Below are 24,846 nucleotides of genomic sequence, written 5' to 3'. Positions count from 1 at the left end.
GCCTAATTTCCTGAATTTTCCAAGTTTCCAAGTTCATATTTTAGACATCATATTTTCCAAGTTTTCCGACTTTTCCATGTTTTCCATGTTTTCCATATTTTTTTGGTTTTTCCTTGTATTCACTCCTTTCATAAATAACACCATTTTCAAATTCTTCGATTGGTAAAGTGATGTGATTAGTAGCGAGAAAAGCTAAAATTATACTTTGTGTGGACTTAAATCATGCCTAATCTCCTACACATCTGCTACTTTAGCTACGTTTTGATGACCATAATAACCAGACTTCCAAAAGACGAAGAAAAGTACTTGCGCATGAAGAGCAAATACTGGAACGTCTGTTGGCTTATGAAAAGATTCCAAGCCATATATATGACGAGACGCTTCAATTACTTGGAGCTGAATGGGATAAGAAAAGGGTATATGGTTGGTGGAATCATCGTATTAATAAATAATAATTAAATCAAATAAATTCATGTATTATTATTGTATAATATTTACAAAGTTAAATAAACAAGTTATTCTTGATTTAATATATGTTTTACCTTGTTATCATATATACAAAAACGAAATTTTGCAGTTTTTACAAAATCAGCAGTCAAAACGTCAATTTTTTTTTACGTAAAACGAAAAATAGCTACGAAATACAAATATCTGGGTAGTATTTACGAGCTTTCAAGTACGTTTAAAAGTGCAATCATCGACATGTAGGTAAAAAAGTGTGTAAAGTTTAGATAATATTTTTATTTTAAATATTAAAATAACTAAAAAAAATTTTAAAAAATTGTCGAAAAGCATATAAGGAATAAACGGTAAATTTTTTTTTTTTTTTATTATATATATAGCTTAATTTACTTAAAAGATTGATTGGCATGATAGGTTACACAAACTTTATTTATTAATGATCGTCAACTCATGTGACATTTCCGACGAACTGATACATATTACATTTTGTGCAAGTGCCAAAAATATTTACATTTCTAAGATTTCAAAAATTGAAACTTCTAATATAATTCAGATAAAATTCATAGTGCTGAAAGAAATTAAAAATTTATTTTTTTTCACACGTTAAATTTGTAATACGAATTTGATTAAGCTAATGATACCAATTTTATTTATTGAAACCGAGTTTGGATCCGACCTTCGACATTCGGATTTAAATCCGGATTCTCCCGGTTCGGATTTAAAACCGGAGAGATTTGGTTGCTTCGGATTCGTTTCATCCGGATTTATTATATTCGGTTTTATTATATCCGGTTTATCATAGCAAAGATTATTATTGATCGGCAGTAATTCTGGCCAAATTATAATTTTGGCCAGAATTATAACAACGGCTATGCCGATCATATCCTTTTTTGCATTTAATTTCCTAAATGGAAATTATAATTCTGGTCAAATTTATAATTTGGCCAGAATTATGCCGGTCAATTATGCTTTTTGTGCGTATGAAATTTCTGCAAATATGATTTTTTTATTATATAATAATTCAATTTTCCCCCAACCCTGCAAATTTAATATTTTTTGATCGGCTAAACATTTAACAGTATTCCTACAGAAGAAAAAAGAAATGTTTCGTTAAAAACATTTCTTCAAAATAATTAAAAATTTTCACCCTTTCCTATTTACCTTGTGTTTGTGTTAATGGTACTTCTACAAAAAGAAATAAATGTTTTATTAGGAACATTACTTAATTATAAGAAATTTCCTTCCTCAACTCCTTCCCCATGGTTCGCGTCTAAAGGGTTTGCGTCCAATCCTCCCTTCCCCACTTAGCAGCCTGGATTCGTGTCTAATGGTGAGAAAAAAAACGTTTCAGTTTGTTAGAAATGTTGCAAAAAAAGTATTATTAAACAAATAACTAATCAAAACTTATGTAAATGACGTAATAGGGTGCTTTGCAATGCCTCTGCGTGTTTTATTTAAAATTTAATAATTAATCTGGCCGAAATTAAAACAGATTTATTATATCCGGATTAAACCGAAGGTAACCGGATTTATTCGTTTCCAATCCGAATTCAAAAAATAAATCCGGTTCGAAACTCTAACTCCAGATTCGGTATCTATCCTCTAAGTCGGATAATCCGGATAAAAACCGTACAATTTTTTTTTTTAGTTTATCCGGATAACGGTTTCTATCCGGATCGAAAATAAAAATTCAGAAAAAGTTCTTATTTTTATATTATTAGATAAATTTAAATTCTTTGTTAATAATAATCAACTAATATTTTATCTTAAAAAAAAAAATCATTATTTACATTTTTGTTAAAGGTGCTTAAAATTGTTATAAATGAAATTTTTTTTGCATATCAAGATTTATATTTGTCTCACAAATAAAGTTGGTGTAAGTCATTAATTTGTTGATCGGTCGCACATCAAACGTAATTTGTATGATGCATTTTTTGTGCCGATCATAATATTAAACAAATTTCTCTTCCGAAGAAAACAACTTGAAATCACAATGAAATCTCAAGATGATATTACATGTAAAAAATGTGGTGAAATATACACAAAAATTAATTATAAATGGTGTGAACCATGTCAAATAAATGATTTAAAACAAAATTTTACAAACTGGACCAGCGGTAACGAAAAAATCGATGAATTAATTCAAGAAATGCAATTAAAAATTAATAAGCATAATGATGTTATAATTGAATGGATACCTTTTAAACAGTTTGTTGATATCAAAAAAATAGGCAAAGATGATTCTGCTCCATTATATTCAGCAATTTGGAAAGATGGTTTATTAGAATATAATTATGATAAAATGGAACAGAAAAGAATACCTAATAAGGAAGTTGCTTTAAAATATTTGAGTAATTCACAAAATAATGATATTAATAATGAATTTCTAAATGAGGTATAAAATTTTAATTTTTTTTGTAATTAAGTGCTTTTATTAAAATAACTTTTATATCATAACAGATTAAATCATATTTTGCTGAATATGATAAAATTATTAAAATATATGGAATATCTCAAAGCCCAGCTACAAATGATTATATTATAGTACTTCAAAATGTTTATTGTGGAATCTGTAATAATATATATAAAAATATAAAATATAAATGGTGCAAGCAATGTTTAATTAATGATTTAAAACAAAATTTTACAAACTGGACTAGTGAAAATGAAAAAATTGACGAATTCATACAACAAATGCAACTAGAAATTAATAGGTTAAATGACACAATAATTGAATGGATACCATTAAACCAGTTTAATAATATCAAAGCATTACATGAAAGTAATTCAGCAATATTTGTAAATGGTCCATTATGTTATAATTATGATAAAATGGAATGGGAAAGAAAGCCTAATGAAAAAGTTACTTTAATTTGCTTAGATAATTTACAGTATACTACTGATGAATTTTTAAATGAAGTATGAATTTCTGGTTTCTTTATAATTCAATATAAATACTTAGTGTTAATGATTTTTCTTATATTTTACAGATTAAAACATATATTACTGAAAAACGTATAAGGGATTGTGTCATTGAAGCATCTAAACTTTTTTCAAAAAATTATGGATTAAATCGTTTTAACAATATCGTCAAAGTATATGGAATATCTCAAAACCCAGATTCAAAAGATTATATTATAGTACTTCAAGATTGGCATTGTGAAAACTGTGGTAAAATGTATAAAGATTTAAATTATAAATGGTGCAATTCATGTCAAATAAATAATTTAAAACAAAATTTTGTAAATTGGACTAGTGGAAATGAAATAATTGATGAAGTTATTCAATGTATGCAATTAAGAATTGAAAAGTATAATAATACAGTAGTTGAATGGATACCATATAATCAATTTAATAATATTAAAGAAATAGTTCAAGGTGATTTTTTTACATTATATTTAGCAAATTGGATGAATGGTCCATTGCAACATGATTATTATAAATGGAAAAGAATACCTAATATTAAAGTTGCTTTAAAATATTTACATAATTCACAAGATATTACTGAAGAGTTTTTAAATGAGGTATAAAATTTCAAATTCATTTATAATATTTATGATTCCTTATTACATGTGTATAATAAAAATCTTTTATATTTTAGCAAATTAAACCATATGATATTGTAATAGATGAGGACGATTTTACTTGTAATCCTCCTAAAATATATGGAATATCACAAAACCCAAATACAAAAAATTATCTTTTAGTTCTTGAATATGGAAATCATTGTGAAAAGTGTGGAGAAATATACACATTAATATACTTAAATTGGTGTGAATCATGTCAAATAAATAATTTAAAAACAAATTTTGCAAATTGGACTAGTAGAAATAAAATAATTGATAAATTTATTCAAGGAATGCAATTAGAATTTGAAAGACATGATGATACAATATTTGAATGGATACCATATAACCAGTTTAATAATATTAAAAAAATAGGTAAAAGCGATCTCACCTTACTATATTCAGCAATATGGATAAATGGCCCATTAAAGTATATGCAAAATGAATGGGAAAGGATACCTAATAGAGAAGTTGCTTTAAAATGTTTATATAATTCACAAAATATTACCAATAAAATTTTAAATAAGGTACAAAATTTTAATTTCATTGTAATTTTTTTATTAATATTATTTTTTAATATAATAATTTTTAATATATCTAGGAAACTGAATTTTATTCTATTGAAAGTATAGATAATTTTCCTAAAATATATGGAATATCTCAAAATCCTGATACAAAAAATTATATCTTAGTTATTCAAGATGGGATTATTTGTGAAGAATGTATTAATATATATACTAATAATAAATGGTGCAAAACATGCCAGATAAATAATTTAAAGAAGAATTTTGTGAATTGGACCAGTGGAAATAATCAAATTGATGAATTAATTCAAGAAATGCAATTGAAAATTAAAAATTGTAATGATATAATAGTTGAATGGATACCATATAATCAGCTTAATGAAATCAAAAAAGTAGGCAAAAATGATTCTGCTCCATTATATTCAGCAATATGGACAGATGGTTCATTAAAATATAATTATAATAAGATAGAACAGAAAAAGATATCTAATAAAGAGGTTACTTTAAAATATTTAGTTAATTCACAAAATAATATTACAAATGAATTTTTAAATAAGGTATGAAATTTTCTAATTTCTTTGCAATATAATTTATTTTTATAACCTTTCTTATATTTAATAATTAATAGATTAAATCCTATTTTGTTGAATATGATAATATTATTAAAATATATGGAATATCCCAAAATCCAGATACAAAAAAATATATTATAGTTCTTGAAAATGGAAAGCATTGTGAAATATGTAATGAAATATATACTGATTTGAGCTATAAATGGTGTAAATTATGTCAAATAAATAATCTAAAAACTAATTTTATAAATTGGACTAGCAGTAATGAAAAAATTATTGAATTAATTCAAGAAATGCGACTAAAAATTAGAAATTATGATGACATAGTAGTTGAATGGATACCATATAATCAGCTTAATGATATTAAAGAAATAGATAAAGATGATTATAGTATAATATGTTCAGCAATATGGACAGATGGTCCATTAAAATATAATTATGATAAAATAGAACGGATAAGGATGCCTAATAAAAAAGTTGCTTTAAAATATTTAGTTGATTCAAATAATATTATCAATGAATTTTTAAATGAGGTCTGAAATTTTTTTTGAATCCTTCGAAAGTTAATCTAATTTAATCTAATTAATCTAAGCGTTTTTAATTAAAATAACTATTTTATATTTTAACAGGCTAAATCATATACTATTGAAAATGACGATCATAGTAATATTATTACAATATATGGAATATCTCAAGACATAGATACAAAAGGTTATATTATGGTACTTCAAGATTGTTATTGTGAAAACTGTGGCAAAATATATACAGGTAAAAGGTACAAATGGTGTAACCCATGTCAAATAAATAACTTAAAACAAAATTTTGCAAGTTGGACCAGCGGGAACGAAAAAGTTGATAAATTCATTCAAAAAGCGCAATTAAAAATTGATAAATTAGACGATGCAATATTTGAATGGATACCATATAATCAGTTTGATTATATCAAAGAAATGGGCACAACGTTATATTCAGCAATTTGGATGAATGGACCACTATGTTATAATTATGATAAAATGGAATGGAAAAGAAATCCTAATGAAAAAATCAATTTAATATTTTACGATAATTCTTTTAAACTAACCAATGATGAATTTCTAAAGGAGGTATGAAATTTTTATTACTATGCTATTCATTTTAAGTATAATAATTTTTTTCTTTATAATAGGATAATTCATCATTATTTGAATCAGATGATTTTGACATTAAAATATATGGAGTATCTCAAATCTCAGAAACAAAAAATTATATTTTAATACTTCAAGATTGTTATTGTGAATACTTTGCTGAAACCCACGAAATCGCGGCTATGTAGTAGCCATGCTGCCGCCACTTAATGTAGTAGGCGTACGGCTACTCTATGTTAGTTCTAACGCAGTTGTATGTATTTAATGTAGAAAATATGTAATCATAATATAGAAATTGTATTGCCAACACAAAGAAACTATATAAATGTTAGCAAGAAACTGTATAAATGATTTAAAGTAATGATATATATGATTTGCATTAAACATGTAGTAAATTTATAATAAATTTATAATAAATTTGTATTAACTTTATAATAAATATGTAGATAATTACAGTAAATACATAATCAATATATAGTAGATTCATGGTAAATACATAATAAACAGACTCGTCTAAAAAGGAGAAAAAATCGAAGAGCTCCCCGCGCATCCAAGAGACCTGAAGTTTCATTCTGTTAAAAAATAAATTCAAAAGAACCCTCTCTACTCGAATTTCCCACACGCTTACTCATTCAAGAGAACCAAAAATCGCCTATAAAAGAAAAAAACGTTCGTAAGAGTCCATTAAAAGGAGGAATAAAGAAAAAAAAAATTATGCATTACACACTTACCAAAATTCTTTGTCTCGAGAACAATCAATCTATATTACATGTGTATAGATATGAAATCTGAATGACCTGTCATGTCTAAATAAAGAAAGAAAATGAACCATTAGAAACATTTCATTAAAATAAAAAAAGATTAAAAAAAATTCCACGCATCTAAAGCGTAAAAAGAATCAAAAACTTATCGTTATTTTTTAAAAAAAAAGGAAAATGAACGAACTGTTAGAAACAGTTCGTTAAAAACATAAAGAAAAGACCAAACCGCTCACCAAAATTCTACAAAGTTCTACGCGTCTAAAAAAGAAAACAAATGAACTGTTAGCAACTGTTCGTTAAAAGCAGTGAATAAAGAAGAAAAGGAGCCCATTCCCTACCAAAATACGTGTCCGAAGAGAAAAACTGTCTATTTAAGGGAGAGGGATCGTCTAAAAAGTAAAAGAAACGAAATGTTAGTAATCATTTCGTTGAATAATCCAAAAATATTCATTCATTTATCCAAAGATATCAAATAATTAGCTATATAAAAAAATCTAAAAACGAGCTGTTAGTAATAGTTCATTAAAAATCAAAGATTTAAACTATACAACAATACTAACCAAAATCCCCATGTCCAAAGAGCCAAAAAGTCGCTTAAAAGATGAGATGTTAGCAATCATTTTGTTAATAGAATTAATTTGAAGAAAAAATATTCACCAAATTCCCACGCTTCTAAGAATATGAAAGAAAAACAAAATGTTCATTAGTAGCCACTTCTTCATCAAAACACTTAACATCCGAACTCCAGAGACCCGAAAGAGCCACCTAGAAAAAGAAAAAAGATATGAACCGTTAATACCATTCATTAAAATAAATGAATTATAGAAAAAATATGAAAATAGCACACCGGATTCCCACATGTCTAAAGACCCTTCCTGCTGTTTAAAAGATTTCGATTCCAGTAAAGTTTCGTTAAAATAAAATAAAGAAGATCCATCTAAAACCCACCGAATTCACCATCTAAAAGCTGAGTTCCAAGTTCCAACCTGTCTAAAAAAAGAGAGAACGAAATGTTAGAAAGTTTTGTTAAAAGAAACATATTAAAAAAAAATATCTATTCCCTACTGAAAATTTTTACGCATCATTTTTTAAAATTTTGCATATTTGCATAGAAGTACTAAATTATCTGAAACCTGAACTCCTAAAAAAAAAAAACAGAAAGTTTCGTAATTTCTTTGAAATAAAACTTATAAGATAAAAACAATTAAAAATAAAAAGTTTGACAAACTTACCAAATTTCGCGTCCAGGAAAACTGAGAGAACAAGAAACATTTCGTTAAGATTTTTTTTTCCAACAGAAAGAAGAAAAGGGAAAAGCCACAAAGGTTAAAAAGTTTAAATTGGGTTAAATAGTTTAAATTATCATGTGTAACTGTTGCTCCCTAATTGTAGATCAATTGTCGCTATAATAAATTGTGATGGTGTAACGTTGATCAAAATTACTATATAAAATTAGGCCCAATTTTGATTATTAGCCGATATGGTTCTATATATTAAAGCTTAAATTATTCTCTAAATAGACTTTTTCTTATATTAAGCTTAAATAAATATATTAAACTTAAATAAATAGACATTTAAACTTTCCCTTATATAACTTGATAAACTTTGTTTCTTACCACACGCAATAATAAAATTAATAATTTCATGTCTACAGTACCTTCAATTTTATAAGAAATCTTTTGAACATTTTTAAACAATTATAACTAGTATTTATTTAATATGACAAGATTATGAAAAGTTCGAGAAGCTACAGTGCCAAATGAAAAAGAAGCCACAATTAATTTGATTAGAAGGTTGTGGAAAAAATGGTGGTGAACAAGGTCAGGTTGTGGTCGCGGGCATGGTCGTGGCAGTATCATATATTAACCACTCAATTGAATCTTCTGCAAGTCCGACAAAAGTGCTAAAGACTAATGCAGGTAATAACTTCACTCTTTTTAAAAAATCATCGATATTTGTTTTAATTCTTTTTATTAATGAAAAGCAAAGATATACGTCATATCTTTCAAAATATATATTGGAATTTTTTGTTTTACATGACACAACATTGTATAAAAAATTGTGTTACTTTAACCAGGTGATCGTGACCAGGGCAATTAAAAACAAGAGTTGAACGTGATATTCCGATTCAAGAACATGAAGTCAAAGCTGGTAATTAATTTTTGAAATTTATTATTATTTTATTTTTGTAAATTTCAAACATTAATTTCAGTTAATGTATATTCTAATTAGATCATAGTGAAAAACAATAGAAAATTTACAAAAGTTTTTAAATTATTTTATTAGTGAATCTTATAAGAATGTGGGTTACTTCATAGGCTTGCTCACCAGCTGGCAAAGTGTATGAAATTTCTTTTAATTCACAAAGAAAGCCTTGCTAAAGTCATCTTTAGCATAGGTCTAGTAATACATTGCCTTAAATAAGCGCGGCTACGAGGTTTATGAAGCCCCAACTATATGTATCGATATATCTTATGTTTAATTACACAATTTATTTATTATAAAATTTTTATTATATCGATATGTCTTATGTTTAATTACACAATTTATTTATATTCAGTTTATTATTTAAATTTATAGAATTTTTATTATATCGATATATCTTATATTTAAATTTATTATTTAAATTTATGGAATTTTTATTATATATTTATTATAATGCATTTCATAATGTCTAAATTTTACAATGATTCGACTGATTCGTACTAATACTATAAGTACATTTTAATAATACTAATACATTTTATTTTATTTTCGAATTATTCATTAAAATTAATAAATGATTTATCGTCGCTATATAGAAGATATGAAGTGAAAAGCTAGAATCTATATAATTCCATAATTTTTCTAAAAAAAAATAATTGTATTTTCAAAAATAAAAACGTATTTATCAAAATTAAAAAATAATTAAAGTTTCATATTACTTCCATGTAGAAAATATAAAGTAGTGAGGTAGAAACTGGACAGTCGAAATGAAAAAAATGCCACTAGCGATTGACTCTATAGTCACATGATAGTCACATGCCAGAAGTGTTATAGTCGCTAAATCTGAGGTTTCAGCAAAGTACTGTGGTAAAGTATATACATATAGAAGGTATAAATGGTGTAACCCATGTCAAATAAATAATTTAAAACAAAATTTTGCAAATTGGACTAGTGGAAATGAAAAAATTGATGAATTAATTCAAGAAATGCAATTAAAAATTAATAAGCATAATGATGTTATAATTGAATGGATACCTTTTAAACAGTTTGTTGATATCAAAAAAATAGGCAAAGATGATTCTGCTCCATTATATTCAGCAATTTGGACAGATGGTTTATTAGAATATAATTATGATAAAATGGAACAGAAAAGAATACCTAATAAGGAAGTTGCTTTAAAATATTTGAGTAATTCACAAAATAATGATATTAATAATGAATTTCTAAATGAGGTATAAAATTTTAATTTTTTTTGTAATTAAGTGCTTTTATTAAAATAACTTTTATATCATAACAGATTAAATCATATTTTGCTGAATATGATAAAATTATTAAAATATATGGAATATCTCAAAGCCCAGCTACAAATGATTATATTATAGTACTTCAAAATGTTTATTGTGGAATCTGTAATAATATATATAAAAATATAAAATATAAATGGTGCAAGCAATGTTTAATTAATGATTTAAAACAAAATTTTACAAACTGGACTAGTGAAAATGAAAAAATTGACGAATTCATACAACAAATGCAACTAGAAATTAATAGGTTAAATGACACAATAATTGAATGGATACCATTAAACCAGTTTAATAATATCAAAGCATTACATGAAAGTAATTCAGCAATATTTGTAAATGGTCCATTATGTTATAATTATGATAAAATGGAATGGGAAAGAAAGCCTAATGAAAAAGTTACTTTAATTTGCTTAGATAATTTACAGTATACTACTGATGAATTTTTAAATGAAGTATGAATTTCTGGTTTCTTTATAATTCAATATAAATACTTAGTGTTAATGATTTTTCTTATATTTTACAGATTAAAACATATATTACTGAAAAACGTATAAGGGATTGTGTCATTGAAGCATCTAAACTTTTTTCAAAAAATTATGGATTAAATCGTTTTAACAATATCGTCAAAGTATATGGAATATCTCAAAACCCAGATTCAAAAGATTATATTATAGTACTTCAAGATTGGCATTGTGAAAACTGTGGTAAAATGTATAAAGATTTAAATTATAAATGGTGCAATTCATGTCAAATAAATAATTTAAAACAAAATTTTGTAAATTGGACTAGTGGAAATGAAATAATTGATGAAGTTATTCAATGTATGCAATTAAGAATTGAAAAGTATAATAATACAGTAGTTGAATGGATACCATATAATCAATTTAATAATATTAAAGAAATAGTTCAAGGTGATTTTTTTACATTATATTTAGCAAATTGGATGAATGGTCCATTGCAACATGATTATTATAAATGGAAAAGAATACCTAATATTAAAGTTGCTTTAAAATATTTACATAATTCACAAGATATTACTGAAGAGTTTTTAAATGAGGTATAAAATTTCAAATTCATTTATAATATTTATGATTCCTTATTACATGTGTATAATAAAAATCTTTTATATTTTAGCAAATTAAACCATATGATATTGTAATAGATGAGGACGATTTTACTTGTAATCCTCCTAAAATATATGGAATATCACAAAACCCAAATACAAAAAATTATCTTTTAGTTCTTGAATATGGAAATCATTGTGAAAAGTGTGGAGAAATATACACATTAATATACTTAAATTGGTGTGAATCATGTCAAATAAATAATTTAAAAACAAATTTTGCAAATTGGACTAGTAGAAATAAAATAATTGATAAATTTATTCAAGGAATGCAATTAGAATTTGAAAGACATGATGATACAATATTTGAATGGATACCATATAACCAGTTTAATAATATTAAAAAAATAGGTAAAAGCGATCTCACCTTACTATATTCAGCAATATGGATAAATGGCCCATTAAAGTATATGCAAAATGAATGGGAAAGGATACCTAATAGAGAAGTTGCTTTAAAATGTTTATATAATTCACAAAATATTACCAATAAAATTTTAAATAAGGTACAAAATTTTAATTTCATTGTAATTTTTTTATTAATATTATTTTTTAATATAATAATTTTTAATATATCTAGGAAACTGAATTTTATTCTATTGAAAGTATAGATAATTTTCCTAAAATATATGGAATATCTCAAAATCCTGATACAAAAAATTATATCTTAGTTATTCAAGATGGGATTATTTGTGAAGAATGTATTAATATATATACTAATAATAAATGGTGCAAAACATGCCAGATAAATAATTTAAAGAAGAATTTTGTGAATTGGACCAGTGGAAATAATCAAATTGATGAATTAATTCAAGAAATGCAATTGAAAATTAAAAATTGTAATGATATAATAGTTGAATGGATACCATATAATCAGCTTAATGAAATCAAAAAAGTAGGCAAAAATGATTCTGCTCCATTATATTCAGCAATATGGACAGATGGTTCATTAAAATATAATTATAATAAGATAGAACAGAAAAAGATATCTAATAAAGAGGTTACTTTAAAATATTTAGTTAATTCACAAAATAATATTACAAATGAATTTTTAAATAAGGTATGAAATTTTCTAATTTCTTTGCAATATAATTTATTTTTATAACCTTTCTTATATTTAATAATTAATAGATTAAATCCTATTTTGTTGAATATGATAATATTATTAAAATATATGGAATATCCCAAAATCCAGATACAAAAAAATATATTATAGTTCTTGAAAATGGAAAGCATTGTGAAATATGTAATGAAATATATACTGATTTGAGCTATAAATGGTGTAAATTATGTCAAATAAATAATCTAAAAACTAATTTTATAAATTGGACTAGCAGTAATGAAAAAATTATTGAATTAATTCAAGAAATGCGACTAAAAATTAGAAATTATGATGACATAATAGTTGAATGGATACCATATAATCAGTTTAATGATATTAAAGAAATTGATAAAAATAATTGTAATATAATATATTCAGCAATATGGATGGATGGACCATTAAAATATAATCAAGAAGAATGGAAGAGAATACCTAATAAAAAGGTTGCTTTAAAATGCTTTTATAATTCACAAAATATTTCCAATGAATTTTTAAATAAGGTATAAATTTTATCTTTTGTCATTTAATTTAATTACTTTATTTTAATGATTTTGTGCATTTTAACAGGTTAAATCATATTCTATTAAACTAAAACTAGATAATAAATTAACATTTACTGATAATCATAATGTGATGAACTTTATAGTATATTCAACTAAAGGTACATCATATGATAGTATTAACATTATGCCTAATATATATGGAATATCTCAAAATCCAAATACAAAAGATTATATTATAATTCTTGAAGATTGTTATTGTAAAAAATGTAGCAATCAATATACTGATATAAGATATGAGTGGTGCAAATCATGCCAGATTAATTATTTAAAAAATAATTTTGCAAACTGGACTAGTGGAAATGAAAAAATTGATGAACTAATTCAAGAAATGCAATTAAAAATTAAAAATTGTGGTGATATAATAGTTGAATGGATACCATACTACCAGTTTAGTAATATCAAAAAAATAGGTAAAGGTGGTTTTTCTACAGTATATTCAGCATTATGGAAAAATGGGCTATTACAATGTAATACAAATTATGAAGAGTTGGAAAGGACACGTGATATTAAAGTTGCTTTAAAATGTTTAAACAATTCACAAGATATTTCAAATGGATTATTAAATGAGGTATAATTTCTTTAAATTAATGAAGCTAATCAATATCTTTTAATATAACAATTTTTTTTAAAAAATTTATTAGGTTAAAAATTACTCTATTTGTGATAATGGAATTCTTAAAATATATGGAATATCTCAAGATCCATATACAAAAGATTATATTATAGTTCTTCAACTTGCAGATGGAAATTTTGTTAATTATAAATATATTAAACAATCTTGGTATTGGTCTGAAAAATTATATATATTGAATAATATTATTGATTGTCTTAAAATTATTCATGACAATCAAATGGTTCATCATGATTTACATACAGGAAATATATTAATATTGCCTAATATTGAATATTTTGCTCATTCTAAATCTATTAATAAAATATGCATTTCAGATATGGGATTATGTAGAGAAGTCAGTAATATAAGTAATACAGATGAAACAAAAGTTTATGGAGTTATGTCTTATGTAGCTCCTGAAGTATTAAAAGGAAATCCTTATACTCAAGCAGCAGATATATATAGTTTTGGTATGATTATGTATTTTATAGCAACTAGAAGACAACCCTTTGCTAATTGTGCTCATGATAATATTTTAGCATTAAAGATATGCAATGGAATTAGACCTGAAATTAATGAGCATGAAGCACCACAATGTTACATTGAATTGATGAAAAAGTGTTGGGATACGAATCCAAATAATAGACCAAATGCTACTGAAATTAAAGAAGAAATTAATAAGCAAATTGAAGAAGCACAAAATAAAAAATTAAGATTTTCATGTATTAGAAGTAACCAATTAACTACTCATCCAAAAGCTTGTTATACTTCTCGGTTACTTAATCCATTTACAAAGGATCTCCCAAAGTATGATAATATCAACAATAATTCAGTAGAAGTTATTGATTTTACAAAGTAAGTTATAGTACCTTTATTCAAATTTTGAAGATTTAACAAAGGAATTTATTAAATTAAAATTATTAATAGGTTATCATCGGAATAATTTACCATTTTATTCATTATTTTTATATTTTATATTAAATACACAGTATTTTGTTCAACACTGATTATAGAGTATACATAAATTTTTTTTTTGCATAAATAAAATCAGTTTGTAATTGAGCAAATGTACCAACTTATAAAAAATAAAAAAATTATCTCTAATATTTATAAATTTAATATTCATAATAATTGAAGTAAATAAACAGATATGTTTAATATACTTTAAATTAAAATAATGTTAAAGGCAAAACCAAAATAATACTCTCACTTTGCAAATTTTTAGATTATTAATTCTAAAACTTACTTTATCAATACAAATTCTGGAAATAAAAACAATAAAATTCAATGGTGAATAGTATATTACTGTTATAGTAAAAAAAGTATGTATTATGTAACAAATAATTGGAATTTTTTGAAGATGACTTCTCAAATTTTTTTCATCATAAATTCTTTTCAAAGTAGCTATATAACCTATTACTCAGAATAATCATCTGTCAACTTGTTATACGAGTAGAAAAATAGATTATTCTGCAAAATTAAATCAAATTTTAAATCAAGTTCAATAATTGTGACCGACAATAACATATGGGCGGATTTGATTCACGGGATAAAATTGCTTTATTGCCTCATTGGTCCTTTTGCGTAATACTAAACTGATCAGCAAACACAAGATTTCACATCAGGTGAGTTGTAGATCAATTGAAAAAATTTTTTTTTTGAACTTGCCAACGTTAAAAAAAAAAATATTTTAAAAAAAACCGTGTTTTAACCCATCCGACATAGTTACAACCCATCCGACTTAAGGTATGTCAGTCTGTGAGTTGTATGAATATTTAGTGCTGGAGTTTTTTTTTATTCTTTTGGCTAGTTTTCTATTTCTTTTCTTTTTTTTTCTTTTTACCATTTAGATCTAAGTTTTTTAAATAATATTGTTCTAAATTCTCCCCTTTTGCTTATATAGGTTCATTTGAGAAGACTTATTGTAAAGATATTTTGAAAGTGAATTTTTGAAAAGAGTTTGGGTGGTTATCTTTATATTTCACTATTTTTTTGTCACAAGTGTTGAGTGTTCAAAATGTTTTATGTTTCTTATTATACTTAAATTTAAAGTATTATAAATACTGTAATAGATTAAATTTATAATTTAAAAATCAATTTTTTAGTTTTAACTTGAGACTCGTATACTACTTGTGTACCTTTTAAAATTAGAAATTAAATTAAAAAGAAGCGAAAGTAAAAAAAAACATTTTATTGGAGTGGCTTAGCGTTATCATATGATGTTACACTGATCTACATATCATAAATCTGGCCAAAATTATGTTAATTCCGGCCAAAATTAAAATCGTATCAAAATTGATTTTTTTTTAATCACACATCTTTATGGATATCGTACAATGCATCCTTAACTTTGCTATGCTTGCATAATGCCAAAATTCAGCATATTTAGGTGATGAAACAAATCCGCCGATATGATAAGACAATGTTGACCGAAAATTTTGGTAACTATTTTTATATATTGTGTATATAATATATGATATTCTTTTTTATTATAAAACATAAACTAGGGTAATTTGGTATTGTTAGTGAGTTATAATATAATTATTGCATTATTCAGTAATTATTTATATATATTTTAAGTAATATAATAGGGTTTATATTAAAAAGTTGATTTGTATTTTGTATTTTTATCAAATAATAAATTTTATGGTTTATTTTGAGTTTATTAGTTTTATTAAAGAAATATTATATTTAATGATCAAAATGAATTGATTCTGTAACATGTTAAGTGATAATAATATAAAGATAAATATAAATATAATAGTTTGTATTAATTTTAGTAAAATATTAGATATGATGATAATGTTAAGTATAGTGATTTAAAAAAATTAGATTGGATGCTATTATGATAAATACATTGTATTGAACTTCTCCTGTAATCTATTTAATTCTGACAACATTGCATCATCTACTTTTATTGCATTTGGATCAAAAGATTGGATTTCTAGATTTTCCCAAGATGTGGCACGACTTATTGCTACATAAGATTGCCCATGAGCAAACATTTGTTCATCCAATGATACAGTTACATGGGGTAATGTAAGGCCTTGTGTCTTGTGTACAGTTAGAGCAAATGCATTTTGAAGTGGAAATTGTGTTCGTTGTGCTGAAGCTCCATGTAAGTTAAAATAAGTTGTAATTTTTTCTACTATAACTTGATTTATCCCATTATTTATTGGAAATGCCACTTCTACTTGATTTTCATTTATTAATTTAGTTACCACACCAATTGATCCATTACAAAGTTGTTCATTAAATAATTTGTTAGTTAGAAACATTACTCTTGCTCCTTCTCTTATTATTAATTCAGATGGTAAATTAGTATAATGTCTAAATTGTTTATCATATTCTTTTGGTATACATTCTTTTTCATTAACATAATCAATAGCTGTAGAAATTAAAAATCCAGAGGAGATATCTTTAAAAATAGGAAGATAACCACAGATTAAATTATTAATTGAATCTGCACTATGACGAAATCCAAAAATATAGGTAGTATCAGTTGACATTTCATTGTTACTTTGATATGATTGCACTTTTTCATCAATTAATCTTCTTGTTTCTGAACTTATATTTCCTATTCGCATTTCTTCTAATATATTATAAAATGATCTATCTTGTTGGCGATGAGAAGTTGTAAGAAAAAGTGGGAAAAATTCTTGCCATTCTGGAGCATAAAAAACTTGTTTACCACTTACAGGTGGAAGTTGAGCAATATCTCCAATTAGTAAAGTTGGAATTCCACCAAAAGGTACTGGTGATTTGTTAATTTTTGCAAATAATGAACTAATAAAAGATAAAAGAATTGATGATACCATTGATACTTCTTCAATTATAATAGCTTTAATCTGGCTAAGTTTTTCAAATTGTTGATTATTATAATGAGATAATGTTTCAAAATAGGTTTGAGTATTTCTAATATATAGTGCTGAATGTATAGTTTTTCCATTTACATTTTGTGCAGCAACACCAGTAGGAGCCATCAATAAATATTCAGTTTTTTTATCAGCTAAAAAATTTTTAATTAGATGTATCATAAAAGATTTACCAGTACCTGCTGAACCAGTTAGAAAAAAATAAGGATGTTTAGAATGTAATCTTTCTCCCCAACTATTTGTAAGTATATTCATTATTTTGTATTGATCTTCAGAAAGTAGCATAGATGAGAGATTTAAAGAGCGAATAGGTTGACGTAACAAATTATTTAACTGATTTCCAATAATTTCTTGTAAGTTTACATGCAATGAAGATATCAAATTATTAACTAAATTTTGATAATTATTTGTATATCTTTGAATATTAGATTGCATTGAATTTTGTACAAAATTTAAAGTTAATGAATATTCAGTAGGATATTTAGCTTCAAAATGAGCTTTATAAGTTTGATATAAGCTTTTTAAATCAGTTTCACTTCTAACAGGTAATCTAAGTAGTAATTGTTGATAATAAAATGATTCTGATTGCTGAATTGTTAAATGTTGAAAATGTACAAGAATTTCTTTTTGTCTTTTTCTTACAAAGCAGTTTTTTTTATCTATATAATATATTCCATTTTTTGGCTGACTTTTTTGTATAGTATAATTGCAATGATAAAAAGGATATGTCATACTATCAAATTCATTATCAGATGGACGATCAAAATATTTATCAATGGCATCATCCCAATAGGGAGATAATTGTTCTTCTTGTTGTAATAAATAAAGTGGTTTTATAGATTTAGTTCTTATTTCAGGAGGAATAGAAGGAAGAAATTCAACAGCAATTGATGATCGACATATTGAATATCCAAGTAAAAGAATCATTAATTCCATTGATCCAAGACGTCTTGCTAAAATATGTTTTCGAAATGCATCAGGTTCAGAAATATCAAAATATTCTGATGGTTCAGATTTTGTAACATACTTAGTCATATATTTTGCAAATTGATGTGTTGTTACATATTGAAAATTAATATGACCATTCCATAAAAATAATGTTGGTGCATGATATGGAATAACATATAAATCTTCTTCTTTAGTACGATGATAAATATATCTTAAGGAATTAGGATCTTCATGTGTAGTATCTGAATATGGTTGAGGAAAACCTTTTTTGCAACGTGAACCAGATGGAGCTGGACCTCCACAACGTGAATCACAAGTATGAATTTGATGTTTTTTAACCAATTCATATAATTCTGGTTCAGAATTGGGATCTGGCATATCTGCTCTAATTACATTAGAATCAATTAATTCAGAAATTGATTTAGATAAATAAGCTATACCATGTGTATGAATTGCTCCACGATTTTGAAATTCATCACGTTCAAAATGATGTAACCAGTTACCCCAATCAGTTAAATTTGGATTTTTCCAAAGATATTGATGCATTGATGCTAAACGATGATGATAATGCAAGTAGGTATGAAATGGACGATTAGAAGGAAGGGGATCTTTGTTACCAATGATTTTCAGCCATAGTCATAGTATAAAAAATTTGTGGTAAACCAGATCCTTGAACCATAGTATTAATATGATGTTCTTTTTGGCGAAAATAAGAATCTCCTGTTCTAATATAAGAAGGTATAGTTGTTGTATTTTTTTCATTAATTATTGGACGTCCAGTATAAATACTATTGGTAATTAAATCTGCTGTTGTTAATTGATGTGATAGTGAAGTATTATATTGATTTAAAATTCGATTTCTATTTTGGTGATTTCTTAATTTTTCAATTGTTAAATAAATATAATGAGGCCAATACCAAGATAATCTCCATCTGGGATCAGGACAAAGTAGTAAAGATTTTGCATAATTACCTAAACTATCTGTAAATCGCCGATTTGTATTTTCATCATTTATATAAAATCCTTTTCCATATGGAAAAAGGTCAGGAAATAAAAGTGGTTCAATATTTTTATCATAAAAAGATATTGGTAATTTTTTATTATATGGATCAGTTAAAAATCCTGCCATTAATCGATTATAATGGTAATCTTCATTATGAATTTCTGCATCAAGTTCATAGGGAGGTAGTATTACAGCAGAAGGACGTGAATTAATGTTAAATAATGGTTGGTCTTGATTTTGAGAAGTATTACTAAGTGAGGCATTTGGAAAGATAATTGGTGCCCCATCCCATGTTCCACGATTAATTAAAGTTTGATATGGTTTAAAATAAGGATTATGATCTCGTAACCATCTTGCTGCATTATCAAGTGAAGAATGATACCATGAATTTGATTGATTATTATTTAGTATAGCACCAATGGTACCAGAATATAATGCAAGTGCATTAATATTTTTTGAGTAGTTAAAGGTTCCAGTTAAGTGATGATAGTTTGTGTAAGCATTGCTATTTGGAACTCGGCCTAATGAACAACTAAGATGAATAGGTGAGAGATAAATTCGATGATATAAAGGCACACTTTGAATTTCATCAGGTATAGGATCAGGAATTGGTATTTTAAGATGATTATTAGAATTATAACAAGAAGAACATGTTGCTATACGTGCAGGTTGAGAATCATCAGTATGAAAAACTAATGTGATTTGTGGATTATTTGAATAAGCTTCTTCTAAAGGATATTTAAATGTTCTATCATATAGTTCCCACTTTGCCTTTGTTGGATACTGTAAACGAGAACAATAACTACATGGAACACATGGATATTGAGTAAGAATAGTTGTATTAAACCGATCTTGTAAGTTACACAATTTTATAGAAGGTTGCCAGGATGGAAAATAAGCTCTAAAGGTGATGTTTGCAGAAGACAAAGATGGTTGAATTGGAATTCGAGAATGATCTGCATTAGCTTGTTGACGAACTGCATAACTTGAAAATAATGAACTATCAAAATTTTCATGTTCTGAGTTCAAATAAGATTCAGAATCATTATCTGATACTTCAACTCTCCAATGATTAACAGTAAAACTCATAGTTTTATATTATATGAAAAAATTAAAAATGTATTTATTAATGTAAGAATTTTAATTACATTTCAGTGTTAATATACCAAAATAAAGGGTCTTTTACTAAAACCCTATTTTTAAATTGTGAAAGGGTTTAACCAATAAAATTCCAGAAATCCAAAATTTTGGCTGAAATTTGTAATTTTGACTGAAACTTCAAAATTAGGCCGAATCTTAAGATAGGCCGAAACCTGCCAAAATATCCGATTCCCGAAGATCATATGTGTTATGTAATACATGGATTTTATTATCTTATTTTTCTTATTTGTAATTCTGGTAATTAATTACCAGTTTTTTCCTAAAAATAATGTAAAATACGTGATTATTCATTTTATTTATCATGTAATTAATGCAATTATTATTCGCTATATATATGACTTAGCTGTTATATCTAAAATTATTTAATATATTGATAAATAATTAATATTATTTATTAACTATATATATATATTAAAAACCACAGTTTTGGTATTGGCCATATAACTTACTGGCTGATCGATAATTGTATAAACTGAGTGAATTATTTAATATATTTAATAAATAAATTATAATTATGTGCAATATTTATTTATTATTAATATTAATTTAATATTATTTATTTACTATATATATATGCAGTTTTGGTATCGGTTGTACAACTTACCGGCCGATTGATAGCTTTTTAAAAAATTGTGTAAACCGAGAAATATTCTGTCATACTGTCTGTATAAATAATTTGAATTATGTAACATGATCTGTCCATGTTATTTGATTAGCGGTCAGGTCATATGTTCATATGTACACAATTCTTTATTGCTAATATAATTTTTCCAGTTAATGAAATTTTAATCACTTTTTTTACAAAAAAACTCAGTTGTATTAATAATAATTTTTCTATTCCCATCCTTTTGGAATGAACGGTAACAAAAAAATTTGCTTATTCATCATATAAAATTTTTTATTAAGTCATATAGAATTTTGCGTATTTAGGGGTAAAATTTCCATAACGTCATATTTGTATTTGCGTAGCAAATAAATTAGAAATGAATAGTCATATATAGATTTGCGTAACAGGAGTAATTTTTTATATATAAAAAATAAAATTAAATTTCACACGTTCAAAAATTTTTATAAAATAAATTTTTAAACTGATAATTTGTTTTCAAATACATTATTGAACTTATTACATCTAATTCTCATAAAATTAGACATCATACTCATAAAAAAAATTGTATTTTTCACAATAATATTACTTTATTTTTTTATTTTTTTATTTTTTTACTAACGTCGGTACGCTCGGAATGCATTTTAGTCAAATGTAATCGCCTTTTCAAGTTTAAGTAATGTTGTTCGGCGATGTCGAATCTACCTGCACGTAAATTTTCATAGTAATCGGAGCAATACTTATGGAGTACTAATAATTTTCGCACTTTCAATTATTGCCGTATATTATCAAAATACAATGTTTCATTGATAATATATCCTGATATATCCCGATATTTTACTGATTTTTATGTGTATTGTATATTATTATTTATTAATAAACATCATTTATTTATTTTATTTGCTTAAAACTAGATATTTATTATATGTGTTACATTAATATTTTATCTTTCTAAACTATAAATGTTGTTAATGGTTTGGAACATTTTTCCAGTTGGTTCGATTCCAACAAAAAACTTCTAATACGTCTCAGATGTCTTTGATATCTCATCGCGTCTAATGTCATTTGCGTTTCCTATCCAAAAAACGCTACAAAAATAAGAAGGCATTATTAGTTTTGTTTAATAGCACCATTATCACCAAATTTAATAAAAAACCTACGTACCATAATAAAATCCTAGAAAACAAAGTAAATAATGGGGTTAGTACTACCATTAAAACCATCACATAATTATCCAAAAAATTTATTGACACCATCCAAAAATCTAAAAAAAATAAAAAAAGGCATTAATATTATTAAACAATACACCATTAAACACCATGCAAAGGATCTACCATGAAGAATGTTGTTTAAAATTATCTGGGAATCTAAAAATAAAAAAAGGGATGTTAATGTAGTTTAATAACGTCACCATTAACACCCACACAAATAAACCTACCATGAATAATTGTCCAAGAATCATCCATAAACCTAAAAAAAGAAGAAATAAAAGCCTTTCCAAAATACAGAAATCAAGTGGCAAATTTTACTTTCTTTTTAGATTTACTTTTAGTCAGTTGTGATGGTATAGGAGTAGCGGGAGTAGTAGAATGAGAACGAAGTTGACGAGTTTTAATGGTATAATTCTCTTCTAATAAAATTTTTAATTAAAGAAATAATATATAATAACAGTTAAAAGATATAATATTGAAATATACCTTTTAGTTCCATATACTTTTTACCCAACATTCTCTGTTCTTTTCGCTGCTTCGTTAATTCATCTTCAAGGTCTAATATTTTTGATCGTGCAATAGTCAGATCATCTTCCAGCTGAGACCTTAGTTGAATACTGTCATGAAGGGAGTCTTGTGCCTCATTAAGTTGTTTCTGAATATGATTAAGATGACGACAACAACTTTCAAGTTCCTCTGAATTAAATTAAAAAAAATATATGTATATATGTGTATATGATAATAATTGGATAGTTAGTTCGAGAACTAAGTGGATAAAGTCGATAGTTTAGAAAAGATCTGCAGAAGGTAAAATCCTTTTAAGAACTGGACACTGGGAATATGAATACTCCGTCTACAGGTAATGAACCATCAAGAACCATGCCCTGAGAATACGAATATACTGTCTGCAGGCAACCTCTTTTAAGATCATTTAGTAAACCTTGCGTACAATACCCACCTTCAAGAAGTTGAACCTTTGGTTTTCTGGCAGCTTTCAAAGCCTTCAAGCGATTTTTAGATTTTCGGTTAGAGGTGGCAGAACGTCGACAGCGTTTCTTATTTGATGCAGCAGCAGTAGTAGAAGGACGAGCAGCAGTAGAAGGACGAGCAGCAGTAGAAGGACGAGCAGCAGTAGTAGAAGGACGAGCAGCAGTAGTAGAAAGACGAGCAGCAATTAAAGCAGAAGTGGTGGTAAATTTCCTAGTGGCAACCATTTTGAGAAGGAACAAATAGATGTGTAGTAAAGGTGTAGTGAAGGAAAATTTTGAAAAATATTAAGTAAAAACAAGAAAGGAAGGAAAAATGAAGATACTTATATAATGAAGAGATGTGACGCGTAAACATGTAAAAATTAGCAAAACAAATAAAAGGATAAATGTTACATGAGGGAAAATTCTGGAAAAGGAAAATCATATCAGAAAAATTATTTTCAGAACAAAGGAAAATAGTCTAAAAATAGTAATACTCGATAAGTTAATTTAAGGAGTTAAAATAATAAAATTAATAAGTCGTGACCATTAATTTATTTTTAGAAATAATTAGGATTATTTAATTTTAAAAATTAAGATACTGATTTCAATAATTTAACCTATAATTGTAAATTATGTAAAATAATGAAAGGAACTTTTAAAGCCCCAATAATAGAAATCTATCAAATGAATTTATAAGGAGAGATTTGTAAGAACACAAAATTTGAGCGCGAGGGATGTCTGTAGTATCACAAATTAGTAGTAGGTAGATCACTTATAATTGGCGAGATAGAATCCAAAATCATTTGCTTATTGATCATAGTAAAAAATTTTGATTTTAATGTGACCTTTATATGTATTGTTCAGGGTCCTGATGCAGCTATCCAGTTATTTTCAGTTTTTGTAATTACAAATTTTTTTTAAATGAATATTATTCCTTTTTCAGTCAGTCATTTTTTTTTCCATCATTGTAATTCTTTTATTTATTTAGTATTTTTAATAATTTTTTTATCACTATAAAAATTTGTTTTTAAATTTTCTATTAATAAAAGTGTTAATGACGATAATTATGATGATAGTGAGGAATAATAATAATGAGAAATAATTACAATAGTTAATCCAATGAGAATTAATTCTAATATCATGTGATTTAAATAATG

The 24,846-nt window shown here is 25.6% G+C and overlaps 4 protein-coding genes across 4 annotated transcripts; 2 read left to right on the top strand and 2 right to left on the bottom strand.

Annotated features, from left to right (window-relative positions):
* Positions 1–2,455: 2,455 nt before the first annotated feature.
* OCT59_005860 (uncharacterized protein) lies at positions 2,456–6,436 on the top strand (the record flags this gene model as incomplete). Its single annotated transcript, XM_066140893.1, has 13 exons — positions 2,456–2,857; positions 2,923–3,006; positions 3,217–3,381; positions 3,453–3,633; positions 3,865–3,986; positions 4,064–4,197; positions 4,483–4,555; positions 4,630–4,654; positions 4,904–5,109; positions 5,181–5,657; positions 5,754–5,892; positions 6,022–6,227; positions 6,290–6,436. 13 exons carry the CDS (start codon positions 2,456–2,458, stop codon positions 6,434–6,436), a joined length of 2,361 nt encoding a protein of 786 aa, XP_065997736.1.
* An 823-nt stretch (positions 6,437–7,259) lies between these two features.
* OCT59_005859 (uncharacterized protein) lies at positions 7,260–8,048 on the bottom strand (the record flags this gene model as incomplete). Its single annotated transcript, XM_066140892.1, has 7 exons — positions 7,260–7,267; positions 7,348–7,398; positions 7,570–7,602; positions 7,667–7,681; positions 7,740–7,774; positions 7,857–7,887; positions 7,958–8,048. 7 exons carry the CDS (start codon positions 8,046–8,048, stop codon positions 7,260–7,262), a joined length of 264 nt encoding a protein of 87 aa, XP_065997735.1.
* Positions 8,049–10,353: 2,305 nt separating this feature from the next.
* On the top strand, positions 10,354–14,859 carry OCT59_005858 (uncharacterized protein; the record flags this gene model as incomplete). Its single annotated transcript, XM_066140891.1, has 15 exons — positions 10,354–10,446; positions 10,512–10,595; positions 10,806–10,970; positions 11,042–11,222; positions 11,454–11,575; positions 11,653–11,786; positions 12,072–12,144; positions 12,219–12,243; positions 12,493–12,698; positions 12,770–13,240; positions 13,308–13,401; positions 13,789–13,871; positions 13,945–14,386; positions 14,456–14,771; positions 14,844–14,859. 15 exons carry the CDS (start codon positions 10,354–10,356, stop codon positions 14,857–14,859), a joined length of 2,505 nt encoding a protein of 834 aa, XP_065997734.1.
* Positions 14,860–22,525: 7,666 nt separating this feature from the next.
* Positions 22,526–23,932, bottom strand: OCT59_005857 (uncharacterized protein; the record flags this gene model as incomplete). Its single annotated transcript, XM_066140889.1, has 7 exons — positions 22,526–22,595; positions 22,672–22,771; positions 22,842–22,874; positions 22,942–22,977; positions 23,054–23,137; positions 23,205–23,414; positions 23,677–23,932. 7 exons carry the CDS (start codon positions 23,930–23,932, stop codon positions 22,526–22,528), a joined length of 789 nt encoding a protein of 262 aa, XP_065997733.1.
* Between the last annotated feature and the right edge of the window lie 914 nt (positions 23,933–24,846).

The sequence above is a fragment of the Rhizophagus irregularis genome, chromosome 14, assembly GCF_026210795.1.
Source record: "Rhizophagus irregularis chromosome 14, complete sequence".
Lineage (NCBI taxonomy): Eukaryota > Fungi > Glomeromycota > Glomeromycetes > Glomerales > Glomeraceae > Rhizophagus > Rhizophagus irregularis.
This window is presented reverse-complemented; position numbering and strand designations above follow the sequence as displayed.